The sequence below is a fragment of the Lissotriton helveticus genome, chromosome 9, assembly GCF_964261635.1.
Source record: "Lissotriton helveticus chromosome 9, aLisHel1.1, whole genome shotgun sequence".
Classification (NCBI taxonomy): Eukaryota; Metazoa; Chordata; class Amphibia; order Caudata; family Salamandridae; genus Lissotriton; species Lissotriton helveticus.
The window spans coordinates 287,869,937-287,892,380 of NC_136070.1; the positions used below are offsets into that span (position 1 = coordinate 287,869,937).

The window sequence follows — 22,444 nt, forward strand, 5'->3', positions numbered from 1 at the left end:
TATTATTCAAAGGTGTTCAGGTTCCCTTAAAGGGGGGACTGGATGCACCAGTTCCATAGGCGTACTCCAAGGTGCTAAATTAGTTTACTAAACACTTACCTACTCACCATGCCACTGGCTGGCTATGTTGAGGGGGACTACAAGCATCTCAACTGCCTAGGAACCAACATTAGAAAATCTTTCCAGAGATACTAACAAAACATTATTTAGTTTACAAAAAAGAAAGATAAAAAGGTGGAGTTGTAAAAACTTGAGATTGCGGTTTCTATGACACCACCAACAAGCAACCTATATTTCAGTCTTCCTGATCCTAGAGGAGATTCAGTTCATGCTACATGTACTGATAAAAACAATGATTAGCCAAAAAAAATGTTAAAGATAAATAGCTTGCAATATTTTCCTGGTCATTTTTTTTAAGTCAGTACAGCTCAGAGGACAAGGCATCCAGTATGGTTTAGACTTACCAGAATCATGTGTGCTATCAGGTTTCCTCCCAGTGCTCCAAATGTGTAATACACCAGGGCCTGCGAGAGAGCAGAAGTGTTATCTTTTGTAGGTATGTAGGCGCATTACAATTTTTGGCTAGCTGTATGCAACATGTGTATCAACTTACCTTGGCCTGACTGGAATTTACCCCTAATCCAGAAGCGTACAGAAATCCAAGAGCCTACAATTGTAAAAGCACAGTGTTACATTGGATATGAATATGCATTCCTAAGTAGTGTGGTAACGTATTAGTTTCGGCATGATTAGAGTAACACGAAATGTAATGTTTTGTTCATAAAACTCTTATGATTGCAATATTTCATTATTTGTACAACTCAAACAAAAATGGCTTTGTGGCACCTGGAACATTAACCTTCAATCAAAGAGACTACCCAGTGTTAAACACTGAAATATTAAAGCCAATTCTGTCCTCTGTATACCCGCTTCCCCAGATCATGGTATACAAAACAGCAAACTGTTTGACAAGCTGCTCTGTTCCATATGCTTATCTAAAATTCACAACTATCTTCCTACGTGCCCCACACTTCTGAAGAAAACATCTGTAAAATGAACATTGCAAGTACCATTTGCCCTCGAGGTGATCCTTCTTCATTCAGTTTTTCAAATAGTTCCTTTGCAGACTGGATATTTTGTTTGAGGGGCTCTCCAAACAGCATAGCGTAAGCAACTTTTTCCATGGATTTAATGTGGTTCATGTCAGCGGCCTTCAGAAAATAATGATAGGCTCTACAAAATAAGAAAACATTAACAGTCAACATACAATAGGTGTAAATAAAGCAGAGGATCAGTTGCCGATTGTAAACAAAATCCAGCCACATCGATGCAGAAACTCATAATGAAGACACCCCCAAACATAGCTCAGGAAAAAAAATACAGAGCAGATGGATGCTAGGCACCGCCATCATGCTGACATGCAGGAGATAAACGCACCTGGTGTCCTAGTCGGGAAACCGCGTTTACAACGCTGCCATTACATTGCGTTCCTTTACAACGCAGTCCTTACAACGACCGCATTGTAAGAACGCGATGCCTTTACATCGCAAGTCATTAGATCAAATTGCTTTAGGGGGCGCTCTAACCTAAGGAATAGTATAATTTACTATTCCAACACCTTCCCTACTGTTGCGCAGGCTGGAGTTGCAATAGTAAATTATACTATTCCTAAATCCAGCGTGCACCCTACAGCAAGTCGATCTAATGACTTATTATACTATTCCTAAGTCCAGCGCGTCCCCTACAGCAAGTCGATCTAATGACTCGCATTGTAAAGGTTTTGCGTTGTAACAACGCAGTCGTAACGACTGTAAATTTTTTGCAAATTTAATCTTTATTGTTTAGTTAATTAAAACCATAACAATTTGATTTACATCATAAAACCATTATTAAAACATTTAAGATTCTCTTTTAAAAAAAGAAAGAAACATTTAGTAAGAACAAGAGTTAAAACTAGAATATTTTCCTTCGGATCAACATAAAAACAGTCAAGCAAGGAGTAGTTCATTAATAGTTAAAACCATCCAATCATTTTAGACGTTTCTCGAATGCCTGCAAGAACTTAACTAGCTTGCAATGTATTTGAGGGGCAGTCGCATTCAAGCCTCCAATAATGGCAGATCTACATGTTCGTAACCTCTCGATCCGGAAGATATGCTTTAAAAAATATGACCGTTCCTTGGTCAACATCTTGCAATGACAGATTATATGTATTAGGTCTTCTTTGGGGCTACCACATAGTCGGCATGTGACGGCAGCATGCTGTTTCCAAGCTGGTTCCTCAGCTAGGGTTGTAAATTTACCAAATCTCAATGCCATCAACTTTTTCTTAATAAAAATGGAATAAGTTGTTTCCAGATAGGTTGCTGGCGTTAGTGATTTATAACCATTGATCACAGCCCAAGAATGAGAACGATGGGAAAAAGTTTCTTTGTCCGTGACCAATAAATGAAGTTTGGCCACTTTATTTAGTGCCTGTTTTAATACTGTGAATGGCAGATTTTTATCCCAAAGCATATGTAAGGAGTTGGTTTGCTTTTGATTTTTTGTGTAATTTCAATTCTTGCCATAGGTAGGTATTAAGATTATTGTCGGTTGCTTTCTGCTTAATCTGGTACCACACCTTAATGTATGAATATAGTCTGTCCAGCCTTTCATTTTTTATGCCAAATTCAAGTCGCATTTGCGCTGGTGAGGACATAATGGGTAGTCGAAGAACTTTTTTATATATTTTAGTTATTAAACTGTTTAGTAGGTCCGCGTCCTTTCCATGCATTGCCACACTTGCATATGTCAGGGTGGGAAGAACCTTGTTCGCCATCACGATTAACAGAGGTTTTAATGATGAACCTTCCAATTTCTTCGCCAGAGTACTTAGACCAAATATCAATGCTCCTGCTCTTTGCGTCAGATATTTCTTCTGGTCTATTAAATCCAGCTTGTCATCTATAAAAAAGCGCAGATTTTTATAGTTTGAGACTTTCTCTAACGGTTTTCCATCTAGCCAAATATCATGTTTTGAAATAGGGCGATTGGTAATCAACATTGTTTTAGTTTTTGTAACGTTTAAGGCCAACTTGTTTGCCGACAGGAAAACTGAGAGTTCTTTTACTAATCTGGTTAGACCCACCTTCATTAGGCTCATGAGAACAATATCATCAGCATAAGCCAGGTGTGTGAGCTGTAGATCACCTAGTCTCGGAGGATGTGCATTACACGCATTTAAATTGCCGGAAAGATCTGAAATAAAAAGAATAGATGCGGCGCAAGGACACACCCTTGTTTAAGGCCAATCGATGTAAAGACTTTTCTCGACAGCCGTGACCCATCCCCTATTTTGACTTGGGACCAGGTATCAGAATAAAATAGCAACAAACCCCTCAGAATACTCTCCGGTATGTCCCATGTTCTCAGTTTCTACCATAATAGGTTACGATCTACACTGTCGAAGGCGGCTTGAAGATCAATAAAACACAAGTTCAAGTCCTGTTTGCTACTCATGCACTTTTCCGCTATCATAATTATGGATAGGATATTTGATGTTGTGCCAATCCCCTTTCTGAACCCTGTTTGGTTAATGGGGATCAGCTCTCTTTCACCTGTCCAAGTAACCAGGTCGTTTAAGAGAAGCAATGCAAAATATTTTGCCTCAATGTCCTGCAACGCTATTAAACGATAGTTAGTCGGATATGAACTTTCACCACCTTTATAGATTGGCTTGAAAATGGATCCTTGCCAGCTTTCCGGTACTCTGTTGCAGGTTTGCACATCAGCAAACAGTTCGGCCAGACGTGGACCCCAGAATTCTGGTGCATATTTGTACGCCGCTTGAGGGATGCCGTTTGGGCCTGGCGCCCCATTAGATTTCGCTTTTTTGATTATTTTATTTATCTCTTCTGCCGCATATGGATTATTCTGTAGCTCTGAACTGGATGCATTGCGATGATTACTAGTGATGGCTGACTCCCTTGTTTTTCAACAGTGCATATTTTATTGTAATATTTTGGAGACGGATCACTACCTGGAGTTTTTGTCGAGGTATCAGTAAACTTTGTCGCAAGAAACGCAGCCCACTCAGATTCCTGCACATTAGATGTAAGTGCGTTACAGGGTCTTGTTAGCTGATTTATTATTTGCCAAAATGTATTTGTGTTCTGAAGTTTTGAGCTAAAGATTAGTTTGGACCAAAAGCTCTCATTGGTTATCCTTTTTTGTATCCAGGCCTTATTTTTATAGATGTTTCTTTGCGCACGAAAGGTGACCCACTGACAAGCACCGCGGTCAGCAGACAGCAACTTCTTGCGAGTTCGTCGAAATGACCTTCGCAGCTCTTGTAGCTCTTTCGAAAGTTTTCTCTGTGATCCGTCTGTGCCGGCTTTCATAACAGGTAGCTTCATATTTTGTTTTATTTTGTCAAGAGAGACCATGCATGAATCGCATTTGTTGCTGCATTCCCTATACCATTCAGTGTGTCCTTCATTATCATAAACCACTCGTTTTCATTTGTGTTGGACCAGATTATACGTTTCAGATTGACAGAGCTTAGTTGACCTTCTAATATATATGATGGTTGCAATCTTTCCTTGTTAAGGTTGAATTTGCTGTGCTGCATTGCATGATTGCTCAACAGGGAGAACTCGATATGAAAGCTAATTACTAAAGGGATTAATGAAAGGCTAACAATTGTAAAGTCCAAAGTCGATTGAGCATGTGGACCATAGTACGTTTTACTAGGGGGTTGGTCTTCGGGGAACCTTCCATTCAGTACAAGCATACCGAGAAATTCTAGTTCTGACACTAATTGGATTGCTAGTTGGTCTTTCCGTGTTCCTGCTACACCTTGTGTCTGTTGAGGAACACCCCAATAGATGCTATCAGCTGTTAATTTATCTTCTTCATCCAGAGTAAGAATCAGGTTGGAATTGAAGTCACCAGTGATTATAATATTAGATAGCGGGTCTGTAGCACGTAGGTCCATGATAGCGTTGCACAATATCGCGTTCTTTGTTTTTTCCAACAAAAATTTGGGTTGCGTATAATAATTAACCAAAATTGTTGACTTGGTATTGGTGTTATTTTGATCAGTTAGTTTAATTAATTGGATACTTGGATCTGGGGATTGTAGTTGTTCTGAGTTAATTTTTAAAGATGTTGACACATATACTGAAAGACCACCGATGGCACGGCCATAGATCTTGCATTTTTCAGCTGCTACACTATGATGTATAAACCCAACAAGGGCAATTTCTTCTCGAAGCCAAGTTTCCTGAAGCGCAATTATGTCACATCCGCTCCATTCTTCCAATGGTATTCCTCCTTCTAGCAATCTTTTTGCGCCTGCGATGTTCCAGGATAACACATGTATGTCCTTGTTAGTATTTTGTTTCTGTTTACCTTTAAACGGTCAGATCTTCTGTTTATCATTTAACATACCAGGAAACCATTTCCAGTTATCCTTATTATTTTGCAATTCCCCATTACACAGTTCTGTTCCTACACATGCGATGGGGGCTTCACTTCTGCCCTTTGCGTTATATAGAATTGAGCAGACTGGGTTTTGAGTATTTGGAAGTGCCTCATTGATTTTTCTAATAAGTTGAACACCACTCGTAACGACTGCGTTGTAAAGGAACGCGATGTAATAGCATGCGATGTAACATGCTATATTCATCCTGATCTTACATACTGCTCGCTGAAAACAACACTGCCCAGATTAAATAAGGTTCAGTCAAGGATCTATCTATCTGTCTGTCTGTCTGTCTGTCTGTCTGTCTGTATGTATGTATGTATGTATGTATGTATGTATGTGTGTCTATCTGTCTATCTAGCTATCTACCATCTTCTCCACTAATCCTCTAACCATTTTTGATGTTTTATAGGATTTACTCATTGCATTGAGGTCTGTGGAAAGAAAATGAAGGATTAAGCGTGGACAAAATGAAAATTATGCCAGGATAACTCGCATAATTTCCGCTATTTCATGTTATACGTGTTGAGAAAAATGCCCAAAATTAGGCTATTGCGCCATTTTGTGGATTTATGCGCAATTTGTGGTAAAAAAAAGAAAATCGAATGAGAGTCGTTTTTTGAGGGTGCTTTTATTTAAATGCTTCCAGGCATGAAAAATGTATGTGAGGATGCATTTGGTGCTGAATTATACCGCTAAATAACGTACTTGCATTTCACACAATTTTGCTGTAATTTCGCGTGATTACACAAAAGTAAATTATACACATTTTGCACACCCCTAGCAAGGGACCTCTGGTGGCTCACGGTAAGTCTGTTTTTCTAGATTTACACATTTCCGTACATTGGGCTTTTCAATTAGGATTTTTTTGAAGACTGCTAGCATTATGTTTTGAATTCTACAATCATTTTTCTGCTGGTAAGTTTCTGGCCCCACCGAGTTCAGGTTTTGCTTTATTATTCTATATTTTAGATGTTAAATGTCTTGTTTAGCCACTTTCAAAAGATAAATAAAGTTCCGAACCTTTCATTGGTCAAAATAATCCATTTAATGTGTCTTTTGGATTTGTCACCCCTAAGGATTTGCTACAAGTGTCACTCGACCATATCCTAATAAAAGACCCTATTCAAGTTGCTTCAAGGGATCGAAATGTGGGCTGTTCAGACTTTAGCCAGTATTTCCAGATCACTGTTAGGTTAACTGATTGAACTAGGGTTTTCTTTTGTTTTGTTCAGAACCAGAAGAGCCATTCTTTTTAACCCTCTGGCCTTACACCTTTTTACCTACATGAAACGGATATATATATATATATATATTCACTGAAAAAACCATAGGTTATACACCATATATAGTTAGGAATTAGCATTTAAAAAACCTTATTTTACTCACACAAAACCATTGAAATTCCATATATAGTTAGTTGCACTAACTATATATCGCGCACCCGCAATCCACTGCTGATCATGTCACATATTACATCATTCATGACATGGTCAGTGACATCACTGATGACATCTCAAATGACATCACTGATGAGATCACTGATGACATCATCCAGTGACTGTGTGTTTCTGTAAAGTTTAAATATGTTTTACATATTGAAGAATGAGTAGATGTATAAGTGTCTGGACGAAGGATTTAGTAGGTGCATGACTGAATGTATGAGTGAGTGATTAAATGTGTCTCACTGAGTGCATGGGTTAGTGACTAAACTGTCTTAATTTGTGCATCATTATGTCTGTTGTTCTGTAAACTGCTGCATGTGTTGATCAGTAGCTATATGATTAACTATATGGGTTATTGATTGATTGTCCAAGTATTTGTATAGGAGACTGAGTGTGTGTGTGGCTGGCTGGGAGGTGTGTGACTCTGTGCAGATCAATGTGTACTTGTATCAATGATTGTATAAGAAAGTAAGTATGTGTTAGTATATGTTTTAAAATGTAAGGTGCTCTATGTTTAACTGTATAGACAAGAAAATGGAAGTGTGATTGATTCTTTACAGGACTGACTAGGTGTGTGAGTAACTCCATGGATGAGTGGCAGAGTGTAAGTGTCTGTATAGGTGTATGAGTGCATATGATAGTGTTGTAAAGATGAGTGATTGTATGTATGAATGATTGTATGGGTGAATGAGTGAATGTGTGTGTAGACGTAGGAATCAGTGAGTACGTATGTAGTAACTAGTATTGGTGTGTCAATGGTTTCAAAAATTATACTCTGTATTTAACACTGGGTGAAACAGAGGTTATATTAAAACGTGAGGAGATGCATTGTATTGTCACATGAATGATATCATCAGTGATGTGGTCATTGATGTCAAATGAGATGTCATCAGTGATCTCATCAGTGATGTCATTTGAGATGTCATCAGTGATGTCACTGACCATGTCATGAATGATGTAATATGTGACATGATCAGCAGTGGATTGCGGGTGCGCGATATATAGTTAGTGCAACTAACTATATATGGAATTTCAATGGTTTTGTGTGAGTAAAATAAGGTTTTTTAAATGCTAATTCCTAACTATATATGGTGTATAACCTATGGTTTTTTCAGTGAATTTTCAAGGTTTTGTAAATGCTAATTCCTAACTATATATGGTCTATAACCTATGGTTTTTTCAGTGAATTTCAATGGTTTTTTAATAGCAAATATCATAAGCTGTCGAATGTCAAGTACGTGGTAAGTAAAAACATTTTCGTGTTTATGCACACTGATCTGCTTTGAATGCTGCCCCCCACCCCTCATTTCTATTAGGAGTACTCTCTCTTTGCAGATAGTGAAGGGTAGTTAACGCAGCCCTTTGCCCCCTTTGTAATCCGTCGTGCCTGCTTCTCTCTCCATTTGATTGATTGTTCTCTTTGGTTCATTCTCTATTTACAAACAAGCACAGAGTCGCAATACTCTGTTTAGTCTTTGCAGATAGCGAAAAATCGTGTAAAAAAACAAAAGGAATCGAGCAAAATCAGTAGGCCACTAATGGGATCTCTTTTTGACCTCGCTAAAATAGAAACATTAGGAACAACCTGTTGAAAATAGCAATGCGTATGTACATAAGCGGCGTTCATTTGTGTTCACAGTACCCCTTGTTGATTGTTTGAATCGAGCATTGAATTGTTCGAAGTTAATTCTCTTAAGGATCTTCTCTGCCTGCAAACGAGGAAGAATAGGAATATTCTCTCTCCCTTTGCAGATAGCGAAGGGTAGGTAACGCAAGCCTTTAACACGTCGTACCTATTTCATTCCGCATTGATTGATTGATTGTCCTAACATTGACTGTTTGGGAATTAGTTCTTTTTGGAGGTATTCCCTGTTTGCAAATAAACGTAGGAAAATCTTTGCAAGTAGTGAAAGGGTACGTAATGCGGACCTTTCTCCCCCGTTGTAATCTGTCATGCCTATCTACTCCCCACTGATTGATGCACCTGTTTCACCCGGACCATTTACTAGAGATACGTCATCTGGCCCGACCAGAGAGCACCCCTAGTGAAAAGGACATATGCAATAATAACGAAGTGATCACTGTATCCTGTTAACAGAAACTTTAGCATGAAACAACCTGGAAAGAAAAGAATAGGAAAACGAAAATCAGTAGGCCACTGATGAACATGAACTTTTATTAAACAACGAACAAAGAAACGATAACATAACGTAATGATAAAACCTATTAATGTCCTAGAAACAAGAAAACGTTAAAATATGCCAGTGGTGAGAGACCAGAAAAACAGTAAGAGAAACCAAATCACCCCTCGCTGTCCCACCGCCTGCCACGCCAAAAAAATCGATAGACTAGGGAAAATGCAAGTCAGTAGAACATCCGCCCCCACTCTGGAAACTTCCAAGGTGGGGCAGGGTTCCGACTACGCCCAGCCGGGAGCAGCCCATATAAGGCAGGTCCTGCTGCCACGCCTCGGCCAGGAGATCCTAACGTAGGGTGTAGCCGGAGGAGAGGCCGAGGCCAGCGGGACCCGGCCAGGGGATTGCCTTTACAACGCTGAACAGTTGCAGGGGGGGGGGAAATGTCTCCTCGACCCTCCCCTCTCTCTCCCAGTCCGGCCGCGGTGGCCCTTGAGAGTTGCAGGTAGTCCCGCCACATGCTCTTCCGGTCCGGCCACCAACGGTCGGGGGGCCGAGGCCGACGGGATCCGGCTGCAGCCGATAAACCAAGAAACCCGTTCATGGGGCCAGAGCCAGGGGCGTCCGGCCGACATCTACCGGAAGCCCGGCCCGAAGACGGACGGGACACTTCTTCTTTCTTGAATAATGGCTGCGACAACACTGGGGGGGGATGTCTTGCACATGCCTCCGACCCCCCCCCCCCTCGTCCTCATCGCCTGGTCCGGCCATAACAAATCTCAAGCGAGACGCCGTGGGGTGCACTGGGAGGGAGAGACGGTGCGAACAGGCCTCTCCCGCCTCCCCAGGTGGAGGCTTCCCAGCTGCACCCTCAGCGCTCCAGGCGCCCGGAAAAGGGTTCTTCCACTGTGGTCATGCTGCAACGTCTCGCCCGGCAGGGTGGAGCCCGTCCGCTCATGTGACCCCGCGATCGCCGGTAGCTGCCGAACTCTCAAAATGGCGGTCGACCTGGCAAGAGCGGGCCCAGCATAAAGAAATGGCCCGGTCACTGGTTGACTCCACCACCGTAGTCCTCCACGACCTTGAAGATTCTAGAGGAGCCGCGGGAGTCTCCGACCCCCGATGGGGAATGACTGCCATGATCGCCCGTGGAGTGACGAAACTGTATCCGCGGGACGTCGGCGCTCCCATGCTGGCGCCAGCCTCACTTTGAATTACTAGAATCCTGCAGACCTCACTTCCGGTGAAAGCACAGTGTGACCCGGTAGGAAAAATTATTGCACCCCCTCCCCTTTTTGACTGATAGTTCAAACCACCGATCCTTTCCTTTGCCCTTTTAACGGAACTTTGGACTGCCTCCCCCTCTTTTACATTTTCTAGAGAAAACAAAACATTAACCACTACATTAGCATAGCAGTTGACACCAGAACTGTTTTCAAATTGAAAACCAACAACATCTTCAACAGAATCCTTTTTGTTTCTGCTGTGACCCTGCTACAGCACAGGCATTGTCCCCAGCAGTAATTCTGCAATGCCGGTAAGAATAGCTGTGGTGCCTACTGGACTCACTCACCCCCGCGGCGCCCCACGCCGTTATTTGCTGGGCGGCAACTTACTAGACATCACCTTCGTGCCATCTCGATTTCAGCGCGTTCTGCTGCCTTGGAACTATTCGCACAACAGACCGCTACTGACAAGAATATTTCATTATTGGTGCTGTCAATTTCAATAAATCTATTGGATAATTCAAAAGAAATTGCCACGGTCTCTTCGTTGTTTAAATGTTTTTACTGTTTTTGTTTTGTTGTATATATTTATATGTTATTAAAGTTTTATATTCCTACTACTTTGTTGGAGTGCTATATATTTTTTATGTGACACATAATTGTAAAAACTTTGATGTACAAAGAGTCATTCCTGGAATCTTCCGCTTCAGGCTCGGTCCCCTCCCCAATCACAATACAGGATGGTTTTCAGATAGTAGGAACACGTGTGGTGTGACGGATCTCATCGGGTGTGGGCCTTGATCTACTATAACTCCTTTTGAAGAGGGGTGATTCTTTACAGCTGGGGCCATAAACTACATCTGCAGGGCTAGCTGATAGCCTGGACAATCGGACACAGAGGAAGAGGAGTGTCAGAGGGTGCGGTAGTGAATAGGGCGAAAGGGAGGTGTCGGGCGGGCACAGAGTGTGATTCTCAGGGAAGAGCAGCGCAGATGGGGGGAGGTTTATTGCCCATGCATAAGACAGAGAGCGGTGGTGACCAGTGCCTGGGGAAGATGCTTGCGTGGGTGAGGAGCCATGCTACGAATCGACAGCGTGCAGAGAGTGGGTCTGGTCAAGACATCTAAAATGGCTGCCGTGCACGACAAAAGTGTGGCATTTCAAAAAAGGCAAGATGGCGCAGACAATGTTTTTCAACACTTCCTCATTTCCTTCGAATCGAACGTTAACAGACGTTGGGGCATATTACCAAAGTTAAGCGATATTTATCGCTAACGATGCTTACCAACGAATTTTTTACCACTAAGCATCGTCAGAAATTATCGAAGATAAACCTTGCTATTATCAAGGTTTATCGCAAATGCGATAATAAACGGCCGCAATGCATGAATATCGCTAAAAACTCAGCGATATTCATGCATTACCGAGCTAATGCTCTTAGCCATGTTATCCACCTCCCATTGGATAACATGGCTAAGAACTGCTCAGGGCAGGTGTTACTTTTTGGAGATATTCGCGCTTAGCGCGAATATCTCCAAAAGTTGGTAATAGGAGATAGATATCTTGCATGTTGTAATGCAAGTTATTGTGGTATATGGAACTCATACCATAATCTCTCAGGAAAGCAGAAACTGATCCTTTTGGGACCGCCTAAAAAGGCCTAGGGGGGTGAGGAGTACTCTACTTTGCCCCCTTTTCACGTTCCGAACTATTTTATTTTACTCTCTTCTGTAATTACACAAAATAGCAGCGATAAGATGCATCGGAGACACACAGTGAGAGAAAGGAGGCCGGAGATGAAGAAGAGATGTCAAATACACATTGGAGATAATATAGTGGCAGAAGGGAAGTAAATATGAGTAAACTTACCATGTAACATAAAAATGTTGCACTCTATACTATAAGTCTCATTTTATACTACAATCACTTCGCTACAACCTCATAAATTAAAAATAAAAATGAATAATGTCTCAAACAATTTTTGATTTCTAAATATAAATTTATTCTTCAGAATTTTCTAAATTTGAAAGAACTAGTAACATGTCCTCATCAGCAATGTCCTCATGAAAAGTCTCCAATGATGATTCTTGTAACTCTATGGTCTCCAAACACTCGATAAATTCGCCATCAAGAGATTGATCAAAAAAATCATTCAAGTCATCTCCTCCTTGTGACAATATTTCATTATTGGTGCTGTCAATTTCAATCAATGTAGTGGAATCATTCAAGTCATCTCCTCGTGACAATATTTCATTATTGGTGCTCTCAATTTCAATCAATGTACTGGAATCATTCAAGTCATCTCCTCCTTGTGACAATATTTCATTATTGGTGCTGTCCATTTCAATCAATCTAATGGAATCATACAAGTCATCTCCTCCTTGTGACAATATTTCATTATTGGTGCTCTCAATTTCAATCAATGTAGTGGAATCATTCAAGTCATCTCCTTGTGACAATATTTCATTCTTGGTGCTGTCCATTTCAATCAATCTAATGGAATCATACAAGTCATGTCCTCCTTGTGACAATATTTCATTATTGGTGCTCTCAATTTCAATCAATGTAGTGGACAATTCAAAAGAAATTGCCACGGTCTCTTCATTGTGAGCCATTTTATTTTGAAATTGCTTGCTGTAAATTGCAGAAAAAAATAATCACTTTCATTTATCGTTTTTAGTAATACATAATATAAAACTAACTTTATCAAGTATTTAGTATAACAGAAGGACTGCAAATAAATAACAGAAAACATTTTTCAAATTATCTTCAAGTGTACAACATAGTTCCCCTTACAAATTAACAACTCACCTTTTTAAAAGTAGGAGAAGTGTTAGTACTGTGTAAATCAAACACCAGAAATTCACCACCAAAAATTCCTCACAAATGTACCTCAGACAGTAGTATCACAAAATGGCTGTGGTTTCCTCTCATTTGAAATATATACATAACCAATTAACTTTCATCACACACAAATACAAAACCAAAGTAACATTTTAATTGGTTCTAAATTTCAACACTTTCAAATGTGTTTTCCCCATGCAATTTTCCATAGGACATTTACATACGTCTACAGCCTGAATGGCTGAACGGAATTACACCAAACTTGGCAAAATGGTACATCAAACCTAAGAGGTCAGGAAGGATCTACTATGCCCCCTTATGGTCATTTCCCCCTTCGCTTTGGCCTCCTCTTGTCTCTCAATCCTACCGAGAGACAAGATGGCGGCCGCTACGGACTGTTTGGAATGTTGACAGACGCCGGAGAACCAATCAGCTTCGCAAAGCTCCGTAACGCAAAAAGTACGCGAAGCGGAGCGCTGTTACAGATATATATCTTTTTTTGAACGTTAATTTCTCAAAATCCACTGGAGCACATATATTGAGACCTAGCAAAGGCACATCGGGCTACCAGTCCCTAATATTTTGCCAAGTTTCGTGCAAATCCATTCAGCCGTTCGATTATTATTATTATTTTTTTTTTTGCCCCGCGGGGCCCTTTTAAAACCTCCACATCAAACGTAGGGGGTCAGCGAGGATCTACTATTCCCCCTTATGGTCATTTGCCCCTTCGCTTTGGCCTCCTCTTGTCTCTCGATCCTACCGAGAGACAAGATGGCGGCCGCTACGGACTGTTTGGAATGTTGACAGACGCCGGAGAACCAATCAGCTTCGCTTCACAAAGCTCCGTTGCGCGAAAAGTACGCGTCCTGGAGCGCTGCCCGGTCCGCTGTAGGTAATATATATATATATATATTACCTACTGGCGGTCGCCAGTAGGTATATATAGTTAGGATTTTTTCTCTATGGGTTTTTTGAAAATTCTATGTCTAATAACTTTGGCGTTTGTGGACGGAATTGGCTGAAATTTTCAGGAAAATGGCACATTTTGTTTCTGAGCAGCCCTTGAAAATTTGGGGGGGGTTCGTCAAGGGGGGGCTGAGAAAAAAGGGGGGTCCCAAAACGTGTTTTTAACATTGAGTTTTCCATAGGGCGGTTGGCCTCACTTTTAGCCCGAACGGCTGAATGGATTTGCACGAAACTTGGCAAAATTGTAGGGACTGGTAGCCCGATGTGCCTTTTGTAGGTCTCAATATATGTGCTCCAGTGGATTTTGAGAAATTAACGTTTAAAAAAAGATATATATCTGTAACAGCGGACCGGGCAGCGCTCCAGGACGCGTACTTTTCGCGCAACGGAGCTTTGTGAAGCGAAGCTGATTGGTTCTCCGGCGTCTGTCAACATTCCAAACAGTCCGTAGCGGCCGCCATCTTGTCTCTCGGTAGGATCGAGAGACAAGAGGAGGCCAAAGCGAAGGGGCAAATGACCATAAGGGGGAATAGTAGATCCTCGCTGACCCCGTAGGTTTGATGTGGAGGTTTTAAAAGTGCCCCGCGGGGCAAAAAAAAATAATAATAATAATAATCGAACGGCTGAATGGATTTGCACGAAACTTGGCAAAATTGTAGGGACTGGTAGCCCGATGTGCCTTTGCTAGGTCTCAATATATGTGCTTCAGTGGATTTTGAGAAATTAACGTTCAAAAAAAGATATATATCTGTAACAGCGCACCGCTTCGCGTACTTTTCGCGTTACGGAGCTTTGCGAAGCGAAGCTGATTGGCTCTCCGGTGTCTGTAAACATTCCAAACAGTACGTAGCGGCCGCCATCTTGTCTCTCGGTAGGATCGAGAGACAAGAGGAGGCCAAAGCGAAGGGGCAAACGACCATAAGGGGGCATAGTAGATCCTCGCTGACCTCCTAAGTTTGATGTGGAGGTTTTAAAAGGGCCCCGCGGGGCAAAAAAAAAGAAATAATAATAATAATCGAACGGCTGAATGGATTTGCACGAAACTTGGTAAAATATTAGGGACTGGTAGCCCGATGTGCCTTTGCTAGGTCTCAATATATGTGCTTCAGTGCATTTTGAGAAATTAACGTTCAAAAACAAGATATATATCTGTAACAGCGCTCCGCTTCGCGGAGATAAAATTATATCTGTATTACCTAGCTGTTGCTAACACCAGTTAGCGACGGCTAGTAGGAGATAGCGACCATCTTGGGCACCACTTTGCATGTGAGTGATGTTTATCACTAATGACATGCAAAGTGGGCATGCCAAGATGTTAGCGACTGGAAACAGTCGCTAACATCGCTATCTCCTATTATCAACTTTTGGAAATATTCGAGATAAGCGCGAATATCTCCAAAAAGTAACAGCTGCCCTGAGCAGTTCTTAGCCATGTTATCCAATGGGAGGTGGATAACATGGCTAAGAGCATTAGCTCGGTAATGCATGAATATCGCGGAGTTTTCAGCGATATTAATGCATTGCGGTCGTTTTTTATCGTATTTGCGATAAACCTTGATAATAGCAAGGTTTATCTGCGATAATTTCTGACGGTAAAAAAATCTTTGCAATGCATCGTTAGGGATAAATATCGTTTAACTTTGGTAATATGCCCCAACGTCTGTTAACGTTCGATTCGAAGGAAATCAGGAAGTGTTGAAAAACATTGTCTGCGCCATCTTGTCTTTTTTCAAATGCCACACTTTTGTCGTGCACGGCAGCCATTTTAGATGCCTTGACCAGACCCACTCTGTGCACGCTGTCGATCCTTAGCATGGCTCCCCACCCTCGCAAGCATCTCACCCAGGCAGTGGTCACCCCCGCTGTCTGTGTTATGCATGGGTAATAAACCTCCCCCCATCTGCGCTGCTCTTCCCTGAGAATCACACCCTGTGCCCGCCCGACACCTCCCTTTCGCCCTATTCACTACCGCACCCTCTGACACTCCTTTTCCTCTGTGTCCGATTGTCCAGGCCGGTCCTAGGCTATCAGCTAGCCCTGCAGATGTAGTTTATGGCCACAGCTGTAAAGAATCACCCCTCTTCAAAGGAGTTATAGTAGATCAAGGTCCACACTCGATGAGATCCGTCACAGCAGAAGCGTTGCTATTATCTGAAAACCATCCTGTATTGTGATTGGGGAGGGGACCGAGCGTGAAGCGGAAGATTCCAGGGATGACTCTTTGTACATCAAAGTTTTTACAATTATGTGTCACATTAAAAATATATAGCACTCCGACAAAGTAGTAAGATTATAAAACTTTAATAATTTATAAATATATACAAGAAAACAAAAATAGTAATAACATATAAACATTTTTAGGGAAAAACAACGAAGTAGCGGTCGGCTGTGCGAATAGTCCCAACGCAGCACAACGTCCAGATTTCCGGCGTGGGGCGTCGCGGGGGGTGGGTCATCAGTAGCAAACTGTTGTGCGAATAGTTCCAAGGCAGCAGAACGCGCCGAAATCTAGATGACACGAAAGTGATGTCTAGTAAGTTGCCACCCAGCAAATAACGGCGTGGGGCGTCGCGGGGGGTGGGTCATCAGTAGCAAACTGTTGTGCGAATAGTTCCAAGGCAGCAGAACGATGGCACCAAGGTGATGTCCAGTAAGTTGCCGCACTGGTTTTGGTATCCTACAATGCTGCTCCGAATAACGGCGTGGGGCGCCCCGGGGGAGGCGGCGTGAACGGGCCTCTCCAGGTGGAGTCTCATCTGTTGTAGTGGGGCACCCCTTTACTGTTTCAGTTGCCATTCCGTCCGTTTTTGGTCCACTGTGTCAAAAGCCGCAATTCAGCTGAGTTGCGCCCACTCTTGCGGTGCAGCGATAGGCGGCTGTCACAGGACTCTCAAAATGGCGGCAGGCTCTTTCCTTTTTGGGCCTGGTGCACTGAAATGGCCCTGGGACACCTTGGAAATCGGACGCTTGTCTGCTAGGTCTTGGACCCCATTCTCGAAAGCGTCCCCTCCGCCTTGAGAATTCATCAAAAGTTTTGGGGGCCCCGACTCCTGCAGGCTTCTGGTGGGGAGCGGCTGCCATGATTGCTCGCGGAATGACCACGACGGAGCTACGAGATGGTGGTGCTCTCATGCTGACGCCAGTTTAGACTGAAACATCCAGAAACAAGGTGGGGCTTTCATCGTTTGGGGAAAAAAAAAAGTTTTCATCCAATGAAAAGTGTTGTTTTTAGGTCATATGATCAAGCCTTCCATCATTAGGAAACCAAAAGTAAAATGAACCAATGAAAAGTTTTATAAACAAGTCACATGACCTGTTATGCGGCATAGGGTATAAAATGCGGAGAAAATACGTTGGCACGTCAGGCGGCGTCAGTAGCGGACCGATGTGCGAATAGGCCGAAGGCAATACAACGCGTCAAGATCCGGATGGCACCGAGGTGGTGTCCAGCAAGTTGCAGCACTGGTGTGGCCATCCTATAATGCTGAAAGTCGGCGTGGGGCGCCCGTTGGCCTGTGAGTTTGCGTCAGTAGCGGACCGATGTGCGAATAGGCCGAAGGCAGCACAACGCGCCAAGATCCGGATGGCACCGAGGTGGTGTCTAGTAAGTTGTCGCACTTCTGTGGCCATCCTACAATGTTGAAAGTCGGCGTGGGGCGCCCCGTTGGCCTGTGAGATGGCGTCAGTAGCGGACCGATGTGCGAATGGGGCCAAAGGCAGCGCAACAATATTTTCTGACTGACACCACAAGGCGCTGAGATGCCAAGATCCGGATGGCACCGAGGTGGTGTCTAGCAAGTTGTGGCACTGGTGTGGCCATCCTACAATGGTAAAAGTCGGCGTGGGGCGCCCTGTTGGCCTGTGAGATGGTGTCAGTAGCGGACTGATGTGCGAATGGGGCCAAAGGCAGCGCAACAATATTTTCTACAATATTTTCGGAGTAGAAGACACCACAAGGCGCTGAGATGCCAAGATCCGGATGGCACCGAGGTGATGTCTAAGTTGCGGACTGATGTGCGAATGGGGCCAAAGGCAGCGTAACAATATTTTTTGTATGGAAGATACCACTAGGCGTTGAGATGCCAAGATTCGGATGGCACCGAGGTGATGTCTAGCAAGTTGCTGTACTTGTGTGGTCATCCTACAATGCTGAAACTCGGCGTGGGTCGCCCCATTAGCCTGTGAGATGGCGTCAGTAGCGGACCGATGTGCGAATAGGCCGAAGGCAGCACAACGCGCCAAGATCCGGATGTCACCGTGGTGGTTTCATAGTTGAGAGGCACTTCATCTGCAGTGGGGCGCCGAGATCCGGATGGCACCGAGGTGATGTCTAGCAAGTTGCTGTACTGGTGTGGTCATTCTACAATGCTGAAAGTCGGCGTGGGGCGCCCCATTAGCCTGTGAGATGGCGTCAGTAGCGGACTGATGTGCGAATGGGGCCAAAGGCAGCGCAACAATATTTTCTGAAGAGAAGACACCAAAAGGTGCTGACATTCCAAGATCCGGATGGCACCGAGGTGGTGTCTAGCAAGCTATGCAGTTGAGTTGTGTGCGCACTTGCGGAGAATAGGTCGAAGGCAGCATAACAATGTTTTCTGAATAGAAGACACCACAAGGCGTTGAGATTCGGTTACCACCGAGGTGATGTCTAGCAAGTTGCCGCACTGGTGTGGCCATCCTACAATACTGCTCCGAATAACGGCGTGGGGTGCCCGAAGGGGGGGGGGAGCCGGCGTGAATGGGCCTTCCTAGGTGGAGGCTCGTCTGCTGTAGTGGGGCGCCCCTTTACCGTTTCAGTTGCCATTCAGCTGAGTTTTGGCTGCTCTTGATGCTACAGCGACAGGCGGCTGCAAGAGGACTCTCAAAATGGCGGCCTGTTCTTTGGATTTGGGCCTGGTCCACTAAAATGGCCCTGGGACACCTTAGAACTCGGACGCTCGAATTTTTTTTTCCTTTCCTGTACATGCAAAAAAAGGTAAATGCCCGGTACGTTACACGCTTCATCTGCCACGATGAACTCTCCAGAGGAACCGAAAAAAAATATAGTTGTGGTAACTATAACATGCATCGTCATATGGAGAGGTGGCACCAATTAATTATAGTGCTGCATAAAAGAGAGATTTGGAGGAGAACCCCTGACCTGCTAGTACATTCATCAAAGAAGTGGCACTGAGAGCTTCAGAGGCAAGGGAAACGGTCTCAAATATTTAGAAGAACTTTGGAAAGATTAAAATGACATGTTTAGATTGTGGCAAATTAATTTCATGTGGACAGATGAGTGTTACTCTAATAAATACAGCATATGAACATCATCATAGTCGATGGTTGGTAGAGACATTTTGACTATATCCTGGACCTGCCCGTCCTCGCCCAAAATGGCGCCGGAATAAATGGGACTCGTAACTCCTTGTTGTGTACTGGTTGCAGAACCTTGAAATCACGAGATACGTATGCAGTTTTGAAGCACATGGCGGGCGGGGACGAGAATTGATTGAATATTTCGACATCCCTATTGATATTAAGTTCTGATGTGTTATTGATTACTGTACTGTTGAAAGTTCGAATTAACGTCACCCATGGTACTTGCCCGCAAATGTATATCTAGATAATTTTATTGTAACTGGCCCTGTCGTATTTTAATTATAAAATGTACGTCCACCGATTCCGTAACTGTTAGACACCTTAGTTCTTGCAACCTAATGGCCCGCCCGTTACGTTCCTCTACAGTGTAAATGTCTATTCATCATATACGATTACAGTTTGCTCTGTGGCAGGCCCACGTGGTTATAGGCTCGTATTTGTATAATGACATTTTCACAATAAAGGTTTTTAAAAGAAAACATGGTAGTAGTATATACATTGGTAAAGTTTTTAATAATAGTGACTGTTTTAGAATCATTAAAAGGCAAGTGAAATAAAGCAGACCAATTACATGAAGGGTAAAAGGTATAATACGAAGGAACGCAGTAAAGATAAATGGTCAAGGGCTGTTGTGTTTTCTATTCCTGCAACATAAAGTGATCGATAAGAATCTCATATTCAGGCGTATCGGCGACTAAGACAGCAGGTCGACCCTCTTTTGCTCAACGGCTCCGTCATGGGACGAAGAAACGCTCTTTTTCTCGAAAAAAGAATATATTTTACTTGCAGGACAGTTGTAAAATTTCCGGGAAAGTACATTAGCCTGGAACATTATAACATATATTTAAGAAAAAATAATGTTCGGAAGTAATGAAAAGCGTAATTTTTAGGTCATATGACCAAGCCTTTCATCATTACAATAAGAAAAGTAAAATGAACCAATGAAAAGTTTTATTAACAAGTCACATGACTTGTTATGCTTACGTTACGCGCTGCGCGCCCCGGATGACTTCCGGATGCGCTAACGCGGCGCGTCATATGACGCATTACGCGACAACGCAGGTACAGAATATAGTCAAAATGTCTCCACCAACCAGCGGTCGGAACACAACCCCTTTCAGCAGGCTAAATAGTTCTGTTAAATGACAACAGAAGGGACAGGCAACAAGAACCATCAGTCAAAGAGGGGAGGGCTAGTTCTTCTCTACCGGAACTGATCAAATTGGTAGTCTACAGTGTTTCTGGATGTTTCAGACTGAAGCTGGGGTTAGCATGAGAGCAGCACCATTTTGTAGCTCCGTCGTGGTCATTCCGCAACCAATCATGGCAGCCGTTCTTTATCGTTATTTTGGGCGGGGTGGGTGGCGGAGCCGAGCTGTTTTGCAGCCATCATTGTGTGGAGTTCAGTTCATCTCACTAGTTTTGTATTTGTCATGAGGGGTTGTTCCTAATGTTTCTATTTTAGCGAGGTCAAAAAGAGATCCCATTAGTGGCCTACTGATTTTGCTCGATTCCTTTTCTTTTTTTTTACACGATTTTTCGTTATCTGCAAAGACTAAACAGAGTATTGCGACTCTGTGTTTGTTTGTAAATAGAGAATGAACCAAAGAGAACTAATTCTAAAACAGTAAATACTTGGATAACAATCAATCAAATGGAGAGAGAAGCAGGCACGACGGATTACAACGGGGGCAAAGGCCTGCGTTAACTACCTTTCACTATCTGCAAAGAGAGAGTACTCCTAATAGAAATGAGGGGGGGGGGGCACCATTCAAAGCAGATCGGTGTGCATAAACACGAAAATGTTTTCACTTACCACGTACTTGACATTCGACAGCTTATGATATTTGCTATTAAAAAACCATTGAAATTCACTGAAAAAACCATAGGTTATAGACCATATATAGTTAGGAATTAGCATTTACAAAACCTTGAAAATCCATGTCATGAATGATGTAATATGTGACATGATCAGCAGTGGATTGCGGGTGCGCGATATATAGTTAGTGCAACTAACTATATATGGAATTTCAATGGTTTTGTGTGAGTAAAATAAGGTTTTTTAAATGCTAATTCCTAACTATATATGGTCTATAACCTATGGTTTTTTCAGTGAATATATATATATATATATATATATATATCCCGTCCCGACGTTGTCCGGGTATGAATTGCTGCCGGCCAGTAGTATATTGTTTTGTAGGATTTCGGTTTGATAGCATTTCTTATCTGTGACAGGCCTGTGAAACGCTCCGATTCACAGTGCACTGCTGATGCACTTAAGAGTGCGCGTTCAGTAGTGTGTGAACTAGAGTTTCCCTACTTTATTTTTCCTTGCAATATTATATAGCGCGAACTCGACAACATCGCATGAGCACAATTTACATTACAGAAGAACACATTCATTTGTGGTAGGCACGGGGAGACAAAGCGATTTGCCCAGAATCACAGGATGTTTAGCTGATGCCGAGATTCGAACGTAGCTCCCCAGCTCTAAAGTTCGCAATTCTAGAACTTGTGGCGGGAGGTGTGTCTAAAAGTGTATGCCGGTGCTGGCCATCAATGTGAGAGACCTGTGCATTTTTCAAATGGGTGGTGAAAAAATATGAGTATGTTGCTGGAGATGTGGGCCGCCATGCCACCAATGTACTTACCGGGGAGGGTAAACACCCATTATTCCGCGACTTTCTTTCCGCATACCATCACTCCGCATACTTTCATTACGAAAGTACCATGACTCCGCAATGCCATTATAACGCATGGCATTACATTTTATATGCTTTTACCACGCATACATTTACAACAAAATTCGTTGTAAATGCATGAATGTTAAAAGCATGTTTTTTTAATGTTTAGATAAGGTAAGTATGGGTATAGGGGTATATGTTTTAGGGTACTGAGGTATATGTTTTGGGGTGTTTGGGTATTTTAAGGGTTCAGATTATAGTTTTGGGTTATGGAGTACAGGGGTAGTTTTAGGGTTTAGGGATAGGTATGGGT

The 22,444-nt window shown here is 42.7% G+C and overlaps 1 protein-coding gene across 2 annotated transcripts in view; it reads right to left on the minus strand.

Annotated features, from left to right (window-relative positions):
• SEL1L (SEL1L adaptor subunit of SYVN1 ubiquitin ligase) overlaps positions 1 to 22,444 on the minus strand; it is a 324,711-nt gene that overhangs the window by 214,888 nt on the left and 87,379 nt on the right. For both annotated transcript variants that reach the window (XM_078660004.1, XM_078660003.1), the window contains exons 6-8: positions 1,071 to 1,233; positions 614 to 667; positions 465 to 524 (exon numbers count right to left, since the gene is read on the minus strand). In XM_078660004.1, coding sequence (XP_078516130.1) covers positions 465 to 524; positions 614 to 667; positions 1,071 to 1,233 — 277 coding nt within the window. The remainder of the gene's footprint in view (positions 1 to 464; positions 525 to 613; positions 668 to 1,070; positions 1,234 to 22,444) is intronic.